This window comes from Corvus cornix, chromosome 18, assembly GCF_000738735.6.
Source record: "Corvus cornix cornix isolate S_Up_H32 chromosome 18, ASM73873v5, whole genome shotgun sequence".
Lineage (NCBI taxonomy): Eukaryota > Metazoa > Chordata > Aves > Passeriformes > Corvidae > Corvus > Corvus cornix.
The window spans coordinates 3,084,167-3,104,213 of NC_046347.1; the positions used below are offsets into that span (position 1 = coordinate 3,084,167).

The 20,047-nt window shown below is 40.2% G+C and overlaps 2 protein-coding genes across 2 annotated transcripts in view; one reads left to right on the forward strand and one right to left on the reverse strand.

Annotated features, from left to right (window-relative positions):
* Window positions 1-20,047, reverse strand: part of TBCD (tubulin folding cofactor D) — a 114,620-nt gene that overhangs the window by 75,851 nt on the left and 18,722 nt on the right. The window contains exons 10-14 of the mRNA XM_039561998.1: window positions 18,288-18,420; window positions 17,018-17,160; window positions 16,172-16,232; window positions 15,592-15,666; window positions 12,506-12,600 (exon numbers count right to left, since the gene is read on the reverse strand). Coding sequence (XP_039417932.1) covers window positions 12,506-12,600; window positions 15,592-15,666; window positions 16,172-16,232; window positions 17,018-17,160; window positions 18,288-18,420 — 507 coding nt within the window. The remainder of the gene's footprint in view (window positions 1-12,505; window positions 12,601-15,591; window positions 15,667-16,171; window positions 16,233-17,017; window positions 17,161-18,287; window positions 18,421-20,047) is intronic.
* Window positions 1,927-10,221, forward strand: ZNF750 (zinc finger protein 750). Its single transcript, XM_010409577.2, has 3 exons — window positions 1,927-2,033; window positions 6,460-8,092; window positions 8,520-10,221. The coding sequence occupies exons 2-3, from the start codon at window positions 6,669-6,671 to the stop codon at window positions 9,238-9,240; spliced, it is 2,145 nt and encodes a 714-aa protein (XP_010407879.1). The 5' UTR covers window positions 1,927-2,033; window positions 6,460-6,668; the 3' UTR covers window positions 9,241-10,221.

A 20,047-nucleotide genomic window follows, 5' to 3' on the forward strand; every position in this document is an offset into this window, starting at 1 on the left:
GGTCCACCAATGAATCTTCTCCCCGGATCTGGATTTTTAACATCATCCAAGCCCCAAGCTTGGAGAATTTACATGAGCTGTTCTTTTTCTTCCAGTTCTACTTTGCTTGCAGCTGATTTCAGCTGACCTGACTGAGAACAGCAGCTTCCAGGAAGCAGCTGGGTTTGAAACATTTTCCGTGGGTCAGTGCAGCAACTGGACATCACATTTCTACTCCAAATACAAGGACAGGCAATGGGGAGAAGGAGGAAAAATAAAATCAAAGTTCCAGTTCTGACTGTCTGTTATCCCACTTCAGTCAGCTACACTGAAGGAGTCCAACAGCTTCCTCTAGATGCCACAAATTGCAAACTGCAATTTTCTTCCAGAGGTGTTTCTGAATGCAGACACTGAAAGGTCTGTCTCTACAGGCAGAAATTTCTAATGCACAAATTTTCTTCAAAATATTTTACAGCTAAATGGAAGAATTTATTCCATCTTAAAACAAAGGATTTACAAACAACTAGAGAGTAATGTGACAGTAATATTACACCTTTTACACTGCTATGCTGCATTATAGAAACATAATAATAGAAATATAATTAAGGGAAAAAATAAAACATATCAGAAGAGCCACTCTTCTACCTTAAAATTAGTGATTGCTTATCATTTGAATTTTTTTTCCAGAAAGTTACACCAGCCCAGCAAGAGGAAGCATAGTGACCTGCATACCCACACAGGGAAGTAGATGTCCGTAAATAATTCCACCAAACCAAAGGCAACACCTTTTAAATTATTTTTAAGACACTGCTTTAAAGACTGATTTTGGAACAACTTTTATACACTGTCTAAACAGGTTTTGTAGTGACAATAATTTAATAAAAATTCCTTAATAATTTTCATTCAAAGAATCTTACTTTTGCCAACTATGAAGTCCATCATACATCTGTATTTAAAAGATTCAGTAATCTGCAGCTGTCTAATCCATACAGGAGTGGATGAAACAAGAGGGTTCTCATGCTCAGTTTTGAATAGAAGTTTTAACATCTCTGTAACACTGGAATCAGTAGCCAAAAGCCCCTTTGCTTATGCATTAACAGGAGTGGTTTTTAGACAGAGCTACAAGTATCAAAACATTTTGCCAGCCTGTATGTGAGAGGAAAACATTTCACTGAACAGCTCAGCCATGTCACCAGGTGACTGGCACATGCACTAAGAAATTTGTCATTTACAAACTCTAACTAAAAACACAACTAAAAGCCAGTCCCAGCACTTATCAGTGGGTGATCAGTTGACTTTCCCATTTCACTGCTGGATTTCGCAGGTCCTGAGCAAACACACAGACATGACAATCAATCCTTCCTGCAGTGACTCCTTTCCCTTTCCAGGACCTGTACATTTGGCTGTCGAATATAGACAAGCTTTGGCAGGTTCCTGTGGCAAGCAAGCTTGGAGTTAGTTCAGTCCCGCCTTCAGAAAGGAGACTCATGAAGGACAAAAATTTAAATAAAAATGAAGAGAGGAAGGGAAAAAAAAAAAGCAAGAATATTAAAGCTACAAAGGCATTCAATAAAAAAGTCAGTTTCTAATAAATGAGTAAAATTATCTTTTTAAGCTTTGCTACCCCCTGCGGACAGCCAGCTCTGTTGCCCACAAGTTACTTGTACAAAACTTAAATACCCTCAGTGTTAACTAAGCCATTTCTGACCCCACATTGCAAAGTGCCTCCCAGAGGAGCAGCCACCAGAGCTGAGAGCAAAACTTGGTTGTTGGAGGGCACAGAGCGACGGGAGCTCTCTTCGATAGCCGAGATGCTGAGGTAATGCTCAATGAGAGCGGTGGACGCAAACAAATGAATCGTAGCTGCAGGCTGGAGTAATATCAGGTGCATCTCTACACCCCGAGGGCTCAACTCCTACACGCTCAGGTCCCTCCCCTGGAACAGCCTCCTGCAGTTTCACTCAGGGCTCAGGCAGAGAACAGGTACTGCTCTCCCAGCAGTGACAGCTCCAGCTCAGCGCCCGCCCGGCAGCTCTCGGACACCCCAGTGCCCGGTGAGTACATTGCTTTAGAGCATTTCTTTAAATAAAGCCTGTTCATATGAAGGAGTAAGTCTGAGGTGCTCAGTTCCCAGCTGTCCCAGCAGCCGGGGTTACTCCAGCAGGTGCACTCACAGCACCAGTCTCAGCTTTCAGCAGAAAGTTTCAAGAGGAGAGGGGAATATTTCAGTCTGAGAGAAAATCTGACTATTGCAAGTTTTTACAGTAATGAACTCCTGTTGGTGCAAAGGGTTTTCAGCACCTTTTATTTTTTTTTTTTATTCAGGGAGTTAATATATTGAAGTACGACAAAAAAGCTGAATTGCTTAAAATTGCTGTGTTTGCTCTGCCAGCTCTGCTTCCTAGAGTCGTGTCGGGTTCATCCGAAAAGCTTGTATGAAAATAAGGTGCTCCAGCTTTAATTTATTAATTTCTCCAGCTTCTGGAAATTTAGCAGAAAACCAGATCATTTTCTAGTCAATTAAAGTGTATTAAGACATTGATTTATTAACTTAGCAGGTACAAGGATTTTTATTTCTTACCCACGCTGCCTAAGCGACTCACTTAATCTCTGTTTCTGCGCTTCCTCTCGCACACTCGGATGCACACGGACACACACACACACACACACTTCCCGTGGCTCCACACCTCACACTCACACTGCCCTCCCAGCCCACTCCTCTCGCCCCCATTTCCTCCTAATTAACAAACAGTTGCGTTAAAATTTATCTTTCAGTTTCAAGGAGCTGGAAGTTTAGAAGGGAGGGGTGGTTAATCGCTGGAAAATCTCAGCTAGAATAAAACTCACAAATCTTGTTCTTGCAACACCCTGGGTAGGTGACAATGGCATGTCCTTGGGTTATGCAATAATGCCACATCACAATATTTTAATTATAGCATGTCCTTCAAAATGTTCCACCCCAGTGAGTCCTCCTGGTCAGAGAGATCCACATCACCAGAAGGAGCCTGCAATAATAATGGGGTGGGCATGAGCAGCTGTTACGTACTTTGCTGAAGCAGTGTCCTAAAAAGAAATGTAATTACTGTCCCTGCTTGTAATAAAAGACATTTTGAAATTTCCTCTTTGATCAACCGGGCATCTTAAACAATTTAAACTACTTAAAACCCTAAAAAAACAACATGGACAGATATATATGCACGTATCTATGTGTGTGGATACACTTATCCCCACGGACATTTTTTGTTTATATATTTACACACACACAATGTTCAACTACATTCCTGTTTTCTGAACCTGCCAATAGGTTAGAGGCGAGGAGGGAGCAACAACCTGCTTTTAAAAATAGAGGGAAGGAAACTTGGAGCAGTCAGTCTCAGGCTGGAAAGGGCGACAGGTTCGAAAGCCATGAGGAGGTTACTAGTGACAAAAACAAACAACTAAGATAACCTCAAGTTTAATCAAGATTATCTGAATAACCTGTTTTCAATAAAAATATAAATAAATAATACTACTACATTTCAAAACTAGAAAATTATAATAGTATATAGCCATCTGCATTTCTACAACCAGGTCTACAGGAAATAAATTCTCAGTCTAAAAAAAACAAAGTTGCATAAAAATTATCCTGCTATTGAAATTTTTTTTCCCCCACTTTTTAAAGGATATCACAAGTGATGGTATTGAAGTTAAAGGAAAAAGCAACTACTTATTGTGATATTTTCTTTCTAATACTAAGTTCTAACTTTGGCAGCACAAAACACACATTGTACAGCTGTAAGTAACATTATTTATATAGGGACAGTTTTAATTGGTTGCACCTATTTTAAATCATTAATGTCCTTTTTGGCTGTGTGATCAAATAGTTTTAATGTTTTTTAATAATAAAATATGTCCCTCTGCCAGATACTCCTCTGTCTTACTTAGAGACCAGAGGAGGAATTATCCTACTTGTCTAGCTTTAGAAAAATTTTATTAGTGGCATTTTTAAACCATGAGAAAAAAAAAAGTTATTAAATTGCAAAAGAGAAAAAGAAAACATTCACCTGGCTGGCACTGACCTAAGTTTAGGAAAGGGTAAACACCCTTTAAAATGAGCTGCTCTCTGCACCTCCCAAGTTAGAGCAGCAGGATCTGGAGCCATCAAAACAAATTAAATAGAAAGAAATAAAAAGCTGTTGGAATGCTCTCCTGCTGTACCCACGGCACAGGAGCTCCAAGGCTTGAAATTTCCAACATTAAAACTGCAACAACGCATTTTATCTTGTTAAGAAATGATAGTTAATACTCTGTCCAACAGGAATAACTTGAATCAAAGTTAAATACCAAGTACAAAGTCAGAGGGGGGAGGACAGGACACACAGGAATTTTCTTTATGAAGCAAAGGAAAGCTGGAAGAACAAGGAAATCTAATTACCATCCCTTTATTATAAATGCTGCACCTGAATGCAGATTCGGACGTTATCATAAATGGTTCACCTAAGACAGCGATGGAGTTTTGACAACAGTATCTTTTTTCAAGAATAATTAGTACAAGTACTTCCAAGAAGATATAAAGAGTAACAGGTACAAACTGACTTGACCGAGTCCATTACAAACCTTCCATGGTAGTTACACGTCATTAGTTAAAAATAAATGCAACAAGCTCACTTAAGGCAGAAGAAAAAGCCCAGTTCCCTATCTGGACCTCACCTCCTATGTCTCAATATTTCATTTACTTATTTTGTAATGTAAAAATATTATTCTTAATATTTCAAAGGATTTTTGGCTATAGTTATTTAAAATATTTTAAAATACCATATATGACTTTTTAAAAATTTATTGGACTACCATTTCAACCATACTCCAATGATGAGACTTTAACATGCTGATGCATTTTTTTCTTGTTGCTCTTACAGTATCAGTATCCAACTCAACCAACCTCATTAAAACCTGAAACACAAAAAGCTACTTTTCTAGAAATTCCTTTTTCATTAATCTGAAGCACATTTAATCATTTGTTAATTTTAGGAAAAAGCTTGATTATTTTTTCTACTTGCAGAGCAGCTTTGCATTTTTAAGGGTGCCTTCACAATTATTATTTTAACAAAATTAATACTTCTGTGACATCAGAAAAAACATTTAATACAATTTGCTAGAATTACTGTACCTGATGAGCCAAGCAGCAATTCTGTAGCTTTCCCTTCAGTTTTCATCATGTGTTGCCTGTCATTTTCTGTTAAATAATCTCTGATTTAAGAAATGCAAAACATCTCAACTTTAACTAAAATCTCGCAGCACATAATTGCCAGCAATTCTTTTCATAAACTTAGTATTTTAATACTCCTAACTCAAACTTCTATGTAAAAAGCCTTTTTTTTAAAAAAAAAAATGGAGCTATCTCGTCACCCTTACAATTAGTATTCCTGTAGTTTCGGGTAACACAATAGATACAGTACGTGGTTTTGCAACAGTCATCATTTTGATAATGATGCTTGTAGTTCATGATGAAATCATCAGTTTTTAGATCTCTGCCATAACACATCCTATAAAATCATGAGAACTTGACTCCGAGAGTTTCTCACGCCTTCAGAATCAGTGAACATAATGGAACAAGCCGGTACAAGCCCTCCCGACTTATCTACCCAGCAAATCACTGGGCTGGATAAAGTATCCACAACCTTAGTTTTTCCAAAGGCAGATAGATCCTTCCCCTATAAATCAATTACTGTCAGACACTTTTTTCCCTGAGTTAATACACTTGGGTGTCCGTGTTAACTCCGTGCAATCTATGAGGAGCGACGCAGCAGGAGAATGGGAGATGTGTTTATCAGGCAGAGGATTCCATTAGTCAGACACTGCAGTGCTCATTTCTCTTAATTGAATTAGGAAGAGGAAGAAAATCGGTGTGGTTTTATCCTTCGAGAGATTGGGCACTTTTGAGGTATCCATTGAGATTGGGCTGTTGGGAAATGCCACACCAGTGAAGAGAGGGGTTGGTCAGTCTCAGAAAGAGCCCAGTCAGCCGCCCAAGAGTGGACCCATCCACCCCACCCTTGTGTCACCACAGCAGGAAATTCCCTCCTCGCTCTCCCGGACCGGCCCGACAGGCTCGCCCCACATCCAGCCGCTGCCAGGACCTGCCTCTCCCATCCCACCCACTCCACCCCTCTCTCAACAGCTCCGCCTGGATTTCTACTTTCATCTTCTGAATGAATGTTCCTTCAGCTTTCAAAGAGAACTCCCCCAAGCCGGCAGCAGAGGCAGGTGACAAGAGCTGCTGCTGGAAATTAGGCCACTTGTGTGACTGTGTTTGGGTGCAGGAGGATGCCAAAGGTCAATGCCCATTTAACTCTGGTCTGAAATCCAGCCTTTTTATTTTGTTTAAAAAAACCCAAACAACACAACATGTGCAGTATGAGGGGGAATGCTCTGAAGAGAAGGCACTACTTTGTATTTAGTTCCAATGTTCCACTACAGCTCATTTTAAACTTTGTGTTTCAGTTCCTGCACTACCAGTGGCAAAAGCCCTGTTTTCCGGCACCCTCTTCCCTGAGACACCACAGGAGCTGGCTGCTTCTCCTCACCTGGGAAGAAGGATTCTAGAAACTTGAAAAACCGGAAACATCACGAGGCTAAAACTGAGGAGAGCCAACCACAAGAAAGTTTTTATAAAGAACCATTACATTTAATTGTTGAAAGCAGAAAAAAAAATGAGTCTCCTCAAAGAACGTAAACCCAAGAAGCCTCATTACATCCCAAGACCACCGGGAAAGCCATTCAAGTACAAGTGCTTCCAGTGCCCCTTCACTTGCAACGAGAAATCCCATCTCTTTAACCACATGAAGTACGGCCTCTGCAAAAACTCCATCACTTTGGTATCCGAGCAGGATCGCGTCATAAAGTGTCCAAAGAGCAGTTCCCTGGAGCCCAAACAGATCAATCAGCTCGAATCTACCGTCAAACCAACTTCTTCTAAATCTGTCACAAACGGACTGTCAAGCCTTGATTCAAAGCCTCAATATCCTTTCACAAAAGAAGATGCCAAGGAAAACGTTGAGTTACAAAACCAGGCAACAAACACAGCAATTCAAGGACAAAAACCTGCGATTCCGAAGGAATTAAGCCCTGCTGGCTCCGCAGCAGAAGGAGCCATCAGCGTGCAGCCCCTGATGGAGGGCATGGTGAGGCCCTCGGCCTTCGTTCCCGTCGGAGAACACCGAGACAGCAAAGGCCCGGAAATCAGTGAGGCATCTGAAATCCTCTCCCTGTCTAACAAAAGTTCTCCTTTTCACACCAAGTCTGCGTTTCACGCACCAGCTCACCCGTGGAAGGCAGGTTCTTTCCTCCCAGACTTTCCACATAAAGTTGCTCCAACAAAAGGCTTCAGTTCCATTTCACCTTACATGCAACCGATGATTCCCGAGTACTCACCCCATTTCTATGAGCACCGGCTTGCTATCTACACACCTTACCTGCTCCCAGGTAACTCGGAGTGCGAAAGCTCTGCTCTCTCTGTCTATGCAACACAAGATCAAAGACACTTTCTTCCCCACCCTGGGCCACTTCCAAAACCCCTAAATCCATCAGCATATGAACACTATCGATTGTTCCAACAATACCACTCCACTCCACCGATACCATATGGATTTTGTAGGCCAACAGATCCTCCATTTTACAGATTTTCACATGTAGCTGGTATTAATAGGGATCAAAACTCTCATCTGATGGAAGAAACTACCTTGCTGTACCCAGCTTCTTTAAGCCCTTCCCAACAGTACCCTCTCAGTTCACATAAAAAACAAGCAGATTATGAAAAGGAAATGACATTATTGCACACCAAAGGTAACCCCAAGGATGACCAAAATGAAAGAGAGAATGCCAAAATGAGCCCTCTCGCAGGAAGCGCAGCAACAGGCTCCCCGGGCAGACCCAGCCCCACCAACTTCACCCAGACAAGCCACACGTGTGAGGGTTTGTTTGACCTCTCCAACAAGTCATCATCCACATCCCTGGGCAAGTATGACCAATCAGAAGAGAACTTCACGGCCTTTAGACCTGTGAGAAAAAGCACTGACCAACCGCCTCCCCTTCAAGGTGTGCAGACAGAGCAGGAGAGAGGGGATTCACCAAACAGGTAAAGTAACACTTTGCATTCTTGTCAGGTTTACCAGGGACACGCAAAGGCAGATGGGCACATTTTATGCAATGCTTCTTTAATATATTTAAATTTACAGTAGTGAGATAATATGTTCTATAATATCTGTGCAAAGCACAGTACAGCTCACAGGTGCTACAGCGAGCAGACCACTCATTCTCTTTTAATGTACCAGGAATGTCCAACGTGTTTGTGTACTTCCAATGTGTTTGAGAACTTCAGGGAATTGCCTGTATTACAGTGATGGGTATGGTGAAAGGAACTTGGGGAATTTAAAGGAGAAACAACAGAATTGTCAGACTTCTAGCCTAGAAGTCTAGATTTTTTCCTCTTCCTGCCTATTTCCTCAGCCCCAGTTTAAAAGAGCAACTGATAGTGAATTCTCTTTTCTCCTCATTTCTTTCAGCATCAATGTCACTGATGAAGACTCACACACACAGACCGACGGCCAGAACAATGCGGGCTCACTGTCCAACATGGAAGAAGACACAGGGATAGCTCCCCTCAACCTTTCCAAAAAGGCCGACACAAGCACAGGACCTACTCATGAGCACATGTACAAAACCCCATCCAAAACAGACAGGCAGAGCTTCCTGGAAATGCAGGACATGCCCCTGAACCTCTCAGTAAAGGATTCCTGTAACACAACGAGCCTGAAAACGTCCTTCCACAGCCCCTCCCACGATAACAGTGTTGCTGCAGCTTCTCCAAGCACCGAGAAGGAGACCTCCAGAGCAGAGCCGTGTGTCCCCAAGAACCCCAGCAGCAGTGCCTGTGACAAATCCTTCACGGCCCAGCGCGGCGAGGCTCCGGACTTGGGGCTCATGGAGAGCTGTGACGAGCAGAAGCAGACGGCGGCCGTGGCTCTGTGCCAGCTGGCCGCCTACAGCCCCAGCACGGCCCGGCTGGACAGCGACGGGCACGGCGCGCAGGACGGCCACGCCACACCTGCAGAGGCCACTTGTGCTGCTTCTGATACTCAGGATACTCAGTGCAATCAGAAGGGGAAAGGACAAAAAAGGACAAATCAAAAAGAATCCGCAAAATCCCAGCAAGGTGCTAAGAGGGTCAGGCCCAATGACTGCAGCAGGGTCTTCACTTTAAGGAAGAGAACAAGAGTGTCCTAATCCTTCTCCTTCCAGTGAGTTTCTGGTCACAGGGGCACCATCACGAAATTTCTACAAACCGTCTCTCATTGGGCTTGGCCCATGACAAGATACATTGAATCTCTCCATTGTAAATAATGTTCATAATTTTATATTAATATTTTTAAGTAATCGAACTTTGCCTTGTACAAGCTCAGGTTTTGATGAGTGAATTTTTGCATTCATTACTAAAGCCAAAGTAAATTAGATGAATCTTCAAGGGGTTTTTGCAATTGTATGATGTAAAATAACTTTTACAACTTCTTTTCTTAAAGGTGTTTAAGCTCTAGAAACAATATTGCTCAATAACATACTGTCATAATCTTTTTTCAGGCTTAGCTTCGTCTAATAGGGGTTTTTTTTGGTCTTTTTTTTTCCTTTGAAAAGCTTTTAATGTCACTGTGCAGTAGTTTAAACAAGCTTAAGATTAGAACTGGCTTTTTAGGATATACTGTAGAAACTGCTCTGTGTATGGATGCACTTTGCCATTCTGCCCTAAGACAAAACAACAGACCAATTTAGTTACTCAGAGGCAGATGCCACTTTAAATAAACTGCCCCAAACCTTGTGTAAGCGACCTCTTCTTGCACTGACTCAGAACAAGATTCAAGTCAAACCAAAGAAAGCCTGCACAGGTTTAATAAATGCAGTTTAGGTTCAACTTTAAGTAATCGCTATGAAAACAACACTGAAAATATGAAGAACTAAGCAATCTAGGTGCCTGCTTTGCTGAGGGTAGACAGACACGGGGCAGCCTTCAAACACCAGGCCTAAAAGGTTATTTATATAATTTATTTCACCTGAGGCAAACTTTCCTGGTGAAGGTCTTGTTTCAGTACATGTGTATCGCTCACTATCAATTTCTGTGTCCTTCTACATGCAGCTATAAACTATTTCCTACTTCTTTATCTGTGTACACAAACTGGCAAGTTTTCAAATAAATCTTGTGATCTGTACTTAAAATATATGGAAAGTCATTCATGAACACAAATACATTTACTACACCATCTAGAACACGTATTTTGAAGGACAGTTAGCAAGAAATTGCTAGCTCAATTTTCAATTGGCAAGCAGAATTTTGGGACCAAAGCAATTCCAAACAATTCAAAAAAAAAAGGAGCTTTCTTCAGTGACGGAAATTACACAGATTAATTCATCCATACTTTAATTCCAAATATGAAGCTCAGAATTCCCTCTGCCTTAAAGCTGCTGCCCAGCTTGTCCAAACTGCTACAAAAGCTCAACTAAAATAAGGCTGATCCCTGTGTAAATTTGCACAGTGTGCACTATCAGTGTAAGGAGAACAAACCCAGAAGGACCATTATTCACATAAAACCACGGGTATACACTTCTCGTTCATCATTACTCAGGTGAGGGACATCCTCACCTGCCTGAACATCACTAGTAGGTGTAAACCTACTTAAGGAAGTGGAGCTGCATTCAACATAATGCAGAATTCCCAGAATTTTTTTAATTCACATTTTGTGCTGTGCTGCTTTGAGCCAACAACTCAGCCAGAGCACTGTAACAAGTTTATTACTAAAATGTGAATGACAGACCTTCAGTTTCTGATGTAAGAAACAAAAAGAGATACACTGATTTTTAATTTAATCCTTCATACAGAAAAGCTTCTCCCAGATTACCAAAAGGCAAGAATATCAATGTGAGTTTGAAAAAAGGCAATGCAGTAACAGAAAAAGCCCAATTAATTGAAATGGCAACAGCAGTGCAGTCAATCAGTGTGAGGTATTGAGCTGTACATCAGCACGTGATCTAACAAGGAGAAAGAGCTGCTTTCAGTCCAAGTTTCAAGCTTCAATCTTAGGGTCAGATGCTGCTAAATCCTTAATTTCCAAACATGAAATGAGAGAGCTATGTGTCACTGCTGCCACTTTCCACACTACCTTAAGCTATTTGCCTTGCTCATCTCTGAAAGCAGAAAGCTTCAGTTGCTATTACCCACAAGTTAAAAAAAAAATCTCGAGTATCTCTTTACTTGTTAATTCGAATTTCTTTAAAGTGAACAAGAAAAAACTTTTTCGTGTTTTTTCCATACAATTCAAGGATTTATTCTCCCCCTCTCCATACAAATATCACTTGTAAAAGCCAGTTCTAGTGCTGAAGTCTACCTGATCTCTCTTCTTCAAATTACATAAAAATCTATAGCATGAGGTTATCCAGAGTCCCTGACAGAGGTGTACAGTTTTGGTTTTGTCAGAACTGAAGTACAAATCTACCTTTGGAGGATTTCCTATTCATGATGCTCCAGCTGTAAGCTGGAAGGTTTTTAACTGTTTCACCTTTTATCATGCAAGGGCAAAAGTAGTGGAAAAAGGGAAACCAACTGAAGGCTCTCTGCACAAACTTTCTCACATGCAGCACATGCTATAATGGACATGAACTCCTTCCATGGAGACAGAGTAATAAACTGGATTAAATGCCACATTTTACAGCATACCTTCAAACTAGAAAAGATTTGGCAACCCAACTGACTAGTACGAAACACCAGCTGTGAAACACTTTTTAAATTTAGCGTTCAACTTCTCTGTTCAACACAGGAGCACCAGATGGGATCCAAAAAACCATCTAGAACAAGACACTGCTGTAAAAGCACCCAAGGGTGGATGTCTACTGCTACATTGTGCTTTTGTCATTCACACTATGACCAAAATTACATTAATATCTCTGTAATTCAGTCTATGTTGATAACTACAGAACACACAAAGAAACAATTCCTCTGCCCTGTTCTTTTTCTTTCCATCCTGCTATTTCAAAAACCCATTTAGAACATAAACAGTTCATGTATAAATTACATGAAACTGGCCTTTGAAATTTAACCATAAACAAAGAGCAGAAGCTACTGGCTTTAAAGTGCAAGTTAGTCATCAATTATTTAATATATTCTGTTTAAATAATGACACTGACACAATATGGAGACATACAGAATTATTTTATACAACTGTACAAAGAAACATGGGAGGGAAGAAGAAAGAAGAAAACCCCAAGAAATTAATTCCATTTTGGAAAGAAATATTTATTAAGTATAAAAAAAGGCACACCCAAGCCAGTGCTTTTGTCAGAAGTACTTAAACATCCCCATGGGCGAATGTTTTACTGCAGAACTCAGTACTTCAGTCATCATTCAGCACACACACATCAGCAAATCCCAGTCTATTGCCACACATTTCATCTCTAATAATATAAATTGTTATTTCATTGAACTTTACATTCAGCAAGTGCAACTCACCATCTGAAATTCGGGAGGGGAGCAGCAATCCTCTCCTGCCCAGCTCAGCCAGGGCCAGGCACCCACCGTGCCACGCGTTGTCTGTTTCCTGGAAACTGATGTCAGGACAAGAAGCTTTGTTAAAACTGGCCCTCCCTCTCAGGTTTTCATTTCTTATGGTGAATTCCTAACATTTTAAAAGACCCCTAATCCAAACCAGCATGTTCTTACTGTGTTATTGATCCCACTGGACTTGTAAACTAGAAGAGTGACAAGTTGAACATGTTCTCCTTCCCATTTGTGCAACATAAATACTGCTCTAAATATGATTGAATAAGCAAAAAAACCCATTTATGACTACAAATGTAACTCAATACAGAAGATTCAATACCAGAAACTCATATAGAAAACGACTTCCTAGTACATGGGCAAAAGATGCAGATTTACAGAGCATACAAAATAACTAATGATTTAGTGCCAAATACAGCCCTTAACTTGCAAAAGAGGTTCAAGTGGCAATTCCCAGCAAACCCATTACTAGAGTTTATGAAGTGAGCAAATAGTGGTTTTTATTCACCTTTAGAAAACATAGACCAGAGGAACTTGTAGTGAACACAGCAAAAAGCTCCCAAATGCTAAATTATTTTTGGTGGGCTGGCAGATAATGGAGTGAAAAGAGGAAAGGTGGCATGCTGCAGGATTAAACCTGAACAGAGTTCATTTTGTATTGCACTAGGAGTAGGAATCTGAGAATGGAACACTGGACAGCCTGGCTAGGTCATATCAGAGCTTCATCTCTCCCAACACCATCTGTGACATGGCCTGAGAGCAGGTGCTCAGCCAAAGAAAAGCAGGAAGGACCATCCCCTTACTGCCCTGCTGGCTGTGGCAATCGGAGCACGGAGACTGCTCAACCAGAGGCTGGAGCCAGGTTCATTATTTAATAGCCTCTGAAGGGACTCTCTTCCATTAATTTGTATAATCCCTTTCTGAACTCCCTTTACACTTCTGGCTCCCATAACATCCCGTGGCAATGACTTCCACTGGTTAATTATAACTGCGTGGAAATGCACTTCCTGCTGCCTCCCTGCTCCCGCACCAGGGAGAGAGTGAATCGTAAACAGCCGCTCGCTTTCCCTCCTTCTGTCCCATTTACAGTGGAGATACATCAAATCACATCCCTCCACTTTTTCTTCCCACTTGTAAAAAACCCCATCAGTTAAACCACTTCTCAGTGATTTAGTTTTACCTCTTCCTTTCCTAATAATTTCCAACATTATGTTTTTCTTGTTCTTCCTGCCAGCTGCCGAGCACTCCCCTGACACACTCTGACAGATCTGTGGCTTCCAGGTGTTGGACAGTGAGCAGCATTTTGCCCCAAGTACATCAGTTTGCAGGCATTAGACATCATATTTTATTTTATATGACATTTACTGTCGTATTACTTCACTTGGGCTCCTGTAACGCTTTTCTTTCTGTCACTTTTAGCTCTCACTACATTAAATCAACTTTAAATATCAGTTGGTTTCCTCAGCCCCTCATTCCCCTTTTTTCTTTATGAGCATGTTGAACAACACAAGGCTCATACCCCAGTGGAACTGTGCTGACAATCTCACTACACTGTGAAAAATAATCACTTATTTCTTCCCCGGCTCTTGTCTTTTCATCTACATACAACAAATCCTTTCTTCTTATCCCAAGAGGTATAACAGAGTGCCTCTGATTAGCAACTGATTTATTCCTATTTTGGTCACTAGATATTTAGTGCAAAGAACCCAACAGAGGTTCTCTCTGTCCTTGCCTACGTTTGTTCCCAGGTGTTTCTGAAGAAAGCAGGTCACTCAATTACAAGTTGAATTACTCATCCCTATGACTTGAAAAACAAGGAAAGAAAACACAGTGAGTACAGGTCTTTGAAGCTCCAGGGATAATTGAGATCAGCAGCACCTCTTAAATTAATCACAGTAACACAGTGGAGGGATCATCTAAGTGGATACTTTCCTTGCAAATTTTTCAGACTTTATACCTTCCTTTTTTTAATGCGTTACCCTTTGAGCTGGCATCCTTAATTTGTACTCAAAACCAATGTGAAAAGACTTTTTAAAACTGAGGACATCTGAGTGACAAACTGCACATGACCAGCATTTCTTGCCAATAAAGAAACTCTTTTTGTTATTGGCTTGCTCTAAACCACTCGTTTAGATTTCAGGTACTCAATGCAGACATGATGAGCAAATTTGGTATTAAACAAAAGCACAGGATACTTGTTTAATGATTTGGGTTTTCACATGCTCTACATGAACGCAAAGCCATGACATCCAAGGCTAAAGTGAACCAAAAGAACATCCCACAGCTCTGTGTGCCCCAAATCCTCTCTGACACAGCCAACAGCACCTGCCTTAGCCACAGTCTAAGACCCAGCAGATTGCAACACTCTGCTAAACACTTCCAAACTCTGGCAGATCATGGAAAAGTCTGCAGACAAAAAGCACACTTTTTGTTCAGGCGAATATTCTCAGTATCCACAAGAGCCTGTGGCAAGAAGTTTGACAGTTTAACTATGGGAATAACGCCTCTGTCTTTATTCCAAACCTGCCACCTGATGCTTGAGTTCGCTTCTAATAACATAAAACCTAGAGGGCAACCATATCCACACCATTCCCAAGTTCAGAAATCTCTGCTATACCCCATTTATTCCTCACTCTCCCTACATGTTCCACTCTCCCCTCACACAGATTGTTTCTTACCTCCACTGATCCTCAGAACACCATTTCCAGTTCTACCAGGTTTCTGAGGATGAACACTAAACTCAAGCCATGAGTCTTGAGCACACCAGGAATCTCTAAAGCAGCAAGTTGATGAGCATTTTTTTATCTTTCCTAAGTTCAACTTCAGTTGAACATTACCTTAGTATGGGGTCAAGAGGATGGATTAGAAATAATTTCTTTATTGAATACCCTTAGCCCATCTGTGCCTTCAAAGATTTTGAAATCTGGGAGAAGGACAGCAAGGAAATTTATTTTAGACCTTTCTTCCTAACTGTTGTCCCCCTGTTCCACAAGCAGACGTGTTTCAGATGGGGGTGAAGTGTGAAATAAGATTTTTACCTAAAACAGTCCAACAGAGATCCAATCACGTCATCTGCTAATTCTTTTGGAAGTCTTCCAGTTATTCTACCAATTCTACAGAAGGAAAAAAAAAAAAAAGAAGCATACAGTGAATCATTAGTACTGCAGTTGATTGGTAAATTCTAGAAAAAATACTAGTTACTGGAATCTTCCTAGAAGTTGAGTAACTTCAAGATGCCACCCTGCTGCCCTAAGACCAATACCCTGAAACAACAATCTCAAACTTGAAAAAATCTACACAGCAGTGAACCTTCCCCAGAAATGCATTTTTAAAGAGAAAGAGAAAAAAAACCCTTTTGAAGAAATGTTTCTTTGCACCCTTCAGATCTTGTTTTACCGAGAACATCTATTTCCAAACCCACCGGAAATTCCCTGAAAACTGGCCGGATTTTTCATCAGAAAAAGAGACAAATGTTTCTGTGCCCCCACCACAGGCTGTGCTAAAGCCATTTAACAACAGCAAATACTAGCAGTACACCCAAATTATCAATCATGGCTTACACCACTGTATTTCTATATTGTTTACTTCAGCTTAGCAGAGTCACCATAACAGACCTACCCTTTGGCTGCAGACCACCTGACGATGGTGTCTTTGTCTTTCAGGCCAACCAGCAATTGCTCTGCAAATAATTTTATTTAAACAAAACAAGATTATTTTTATTTAACAACAGAAAGATTTCTTAAGATGTTCGAAATTCATTTGCCTCTTTGTATAAAAATCTTTGTATCTAGATTTATTCTATTTGTCACATAAGTACGAGTTGAAATTAAAAAACAAGAAATATGTTTATTTGTATGTTCCAAATTGTTTATGAAAAGAGATTGAAATTTCAAGTGCTGTAAAAGATTCAAAATGGAGATCATGGTGCTTTTTGCAGAGGTTCATTAGATTATTCAGTTATAAAAGTCTTCTGATGCAATTTTTGTCTATTTACTTACAGAATATCCACAGCCAGCTAGCAGAGGACATGCTGTACAACTGCATATTAAGAAAAAAATGCTGCTCCTTTGATACTACCTCAGGCTAAAAATTAAACCAGAATTCTTTAGCTTTATGTGACACAATTTTTTGTTCTGTATTTCACTATAAATTCTAATTTGTGGAAGGTTCAAGGCATCTCTTTTATATTACTGGATACAATTGGTAAAACATATTTCAGTACCTCCATGCCCAACTCCACAACAAATGCTCCAGTACTGAGCTTCTGCTTGAGATGCTGAAGTCCAAACCACTTGACAAAATATCATCTATTTTAATCAGCTGCAGAGACTGAAGTTTTAGAGTCTTTCCAGTTGTTCACACTAGCCCAGAAACCCACATGACTTTTTTAGCCCCAGGCAGATTATTTTCCAACATATGTTTAACCTGCAGCATTGCAACGATTTCTCTCCAGCTTTAACACACCTACAACATTTTCAATCTCTCCTGGAATGTCATATTCCTCATCATCATCAGCTTCAGCAGAAGCAACTTCCTTCTTCTGGCTCTGCACAGCAGCGCCCTGAGCTTGCAGGTTGGCAGCCAGAGATCGACAGCCACGCTGGTACCTGCACAACAAACACAAACTTCAGTGATTTCTCTGATTTAACTTCCATACTGCCACAAAGTCTGTCTGCCACATTCCTACCCCTCCCAGGGCACAGCTCTCCAGTTATTTAGTGGCTGCTTTAGAGGAAAGGGACAAATATCCCATTCTCCTTCCTCCTGACCCAGTTGTCTATTTTCCAAGGTGAGAAGAGCCAGACTATTCAAATGGTTCCTTTTCATTATCCCTCCCTTTCCTGTTTCACTATAACCTATTTTCCACTGCTAACAACAAAGAGAGACAAAATTCCCATGCCCAAAAAGTCTCTCCAAAAAAATTAAAAAGAGAAAAAAAAATTAATAAAATGAGCTTATTAAAAATTGTTTTTTAAATCTCAAAGCCAGCTTAGTACTTTCTGACCAAGCCGTACTCGAATATTTAGCCCGTGGTGTAGATGCATTCTTACAAAAGATAGACTTTACATGCTAAACTGACTTTTGCCATCGGGCAAGGTACATTCTCCACCTAAAAAGAATTTTCTATGCCTAAGGATGTTCTCAAAAGACGGTAAAATAAATACAATAAAAATAGTCACCAAGGGAGCCTGCAATTTTAAAATATCAGTGCGAGAAATCTAAAAAAGAGTTTGCCCTCTGGCAGTACGTAAAACCAGACACCAAAACCTGACTAATATGCAAAACCAGAGCGGGATTGCAAACCACTTTTCCCCTGTGAACTTTCTATCGAATCAGGGTAGGACCAGGTAATGGAAAAAGTTATGTTCACTCTTACAAAATTGTACTAAATCAGCTTCAGGAACAAAGGTCGCCGTCTTCCCATATTTACTAAGTTATGCATTATATAGGAACAGGCTTCTGCTTGTGCAATGTGCAAAGTCAGATTTGGCTTGTCCCAGCACTCATTTATGCACCAAAATTGAAAAAAAAATACAGGAAAACAAAACACAGTGGAAGAATCCTCCTTTTTCCAAATAATGCAAATGAAGAATATGTTCATTCCCACAGGGATTTCTTTTTCTTTTAGGGAAGGTTAAGAGGGGCAGAAGGCAAATGTATGGATCTATGTACTTGTAGGGGGTTTTGTGCTTTTGGATTTTCCTGTTTTTGAACTTTTCAGCTTTAAACTGACCTCCACTTTGCTACCTTTGGTTTCACAAATGTCAGCCCAAGTCGCTGAACCAGTTTCATGCCCAGCTTGCGCAGAACCATCTGATTGCTTTCTGACAGCTTGCAGTTATCAAGACACTCGAGAACAGTAGCAGCTGTAAAAGAAAACAAACACACCAGAAAAACTGCTTTTAAAAATACCTTGGTATGAAAATTTTAAAGTTTTAAACGTTCTTTAGGAGATTTGTATTTTTAAAGGTATTACTGAAACACAAATGCCTGATTGCTTACTTTGTAGTAGGTGACACTGGTCAAATAGTGGCAATATCCTTCACTGCCCAAACAGGGAAGATGGCTTTAAGGATTAATTTTGATTATAAAAATTACAATCTACATTCTCAGAGTGTTTTTGCCTCTGATTCTCCCTGGAAGCAACATACCCAAGTGTCTTTCAGGGTCTAAGCGTTTTCAGTAATCTAACAGAACCAGAAGCTAGATGATGTAGTTCAATTACTCAGAAAATTTCCTGCACACTAAGGAAGCTTTCCCTTTCCTCTTTTAGTATTTTCAGGCAGCACCAAATCCTGACACTGAAATTTTTATGATGATGGATGTCCATAAACATTTAGACATGAGAAACACTGTGTATGTGTAAACAATCAGCCAGAAAACCTCTCATTTGGGCACATCAAAGGTAATAAAAGTTATTTGTCCAGCAAGTAAAAAAAACACAGAGAAAGGGTTAATGAGTACAAAGTTCCAGGATTCAAAGTTTTCACAAGGAAGCCATGCCTGTTACAAATAAAAAAGCTCTTCTGCAGTTTCATCAGGGTGAAAATAATCCTTCAGAAGGTTGACCATTAGCTAATAGAGACTAATGACTCAGGCTCTGTAAGAGCCACGGTGCTTCCAACAGCACTGCACAGATGGAATCACATCAGCCAAATACTCTGCAACCTCTTTCCCCAGTCTCATATCAAGGTTTTCAAAATACAGAGAGATCAAAGAAAACACAATTATTTCAAAGTCTGAGAAACTGTAAGACGTGACTGAGAAATCCCTTCAAGTCTTTAAAAAGACTGGTGATGCATCTTGGTGTACTAAAATACTAATGGAATGATCCATGAAAACAAGCCAGTGATGATTATTATTACTTCAATACCTTCCAGCAACCTGGATTTTTTGCAGTTATAAAAGCCCAAGAGACTGATGGTTTAGGAGGAAGAGGCTGCAGAAACATCATCATTCACCGACAGAAAATAAATTAAGAATATATAAATAAAGGCCTCTTCCAAGTCCTGCCAGCTCTTGAATCACTAAAATATCTACAGACCCATGTAAATTACTTCAGGGCTAGTGCTTGTTTTTAATTCAACTTCTGTGTCACAAATGACTTCAAACAGGATCTTTTGACATTTGCCTACTTTTTTTTCCTATTTCATCCTCAGATCTGTTATAATTAAAAATCTTAGATATTTTTTGTCTCTCACATTTTCTTATCCCTAACAGTTCCCATCTGAACATCTGCTTCTGAGTTGTGAGCATTCTAGATTTTCTAAGGTTCATTTACTCATTGATATGCCCCTGTTTTTTATCTTATTACCAGACTCATAATTATTTATTATTCTTTCTATGCCATGGGCCAAAACATCTGATTTTACCAGGACGGTTAATGCTGTGAGCTCAATATGCTCCTTCCATACTGATTAAGGCTATTGTGTTGTACAGCTGTATTTTTAAATTCTGTCATTTTCTGTTGTACTGTCATTAACCCAGCCTGTT

Excerpts from the sequence above, each read along its gene's own strand:
- ZNF750 (XM_010409577.2), top strand. The coding sequence starts at position 6,669 with ATGAGTCTCCTCAAAGAACGTAAACCCAAGAAGCCTCATTACATCCCA. Across the intron at positions 8,093-8,519 it reads AGAGGGGATTCACCAAACAG|CATCAATGTCACTGATGAAG; the intron begins GTAAAGTAACAC and ends CATTTCTTTCAG.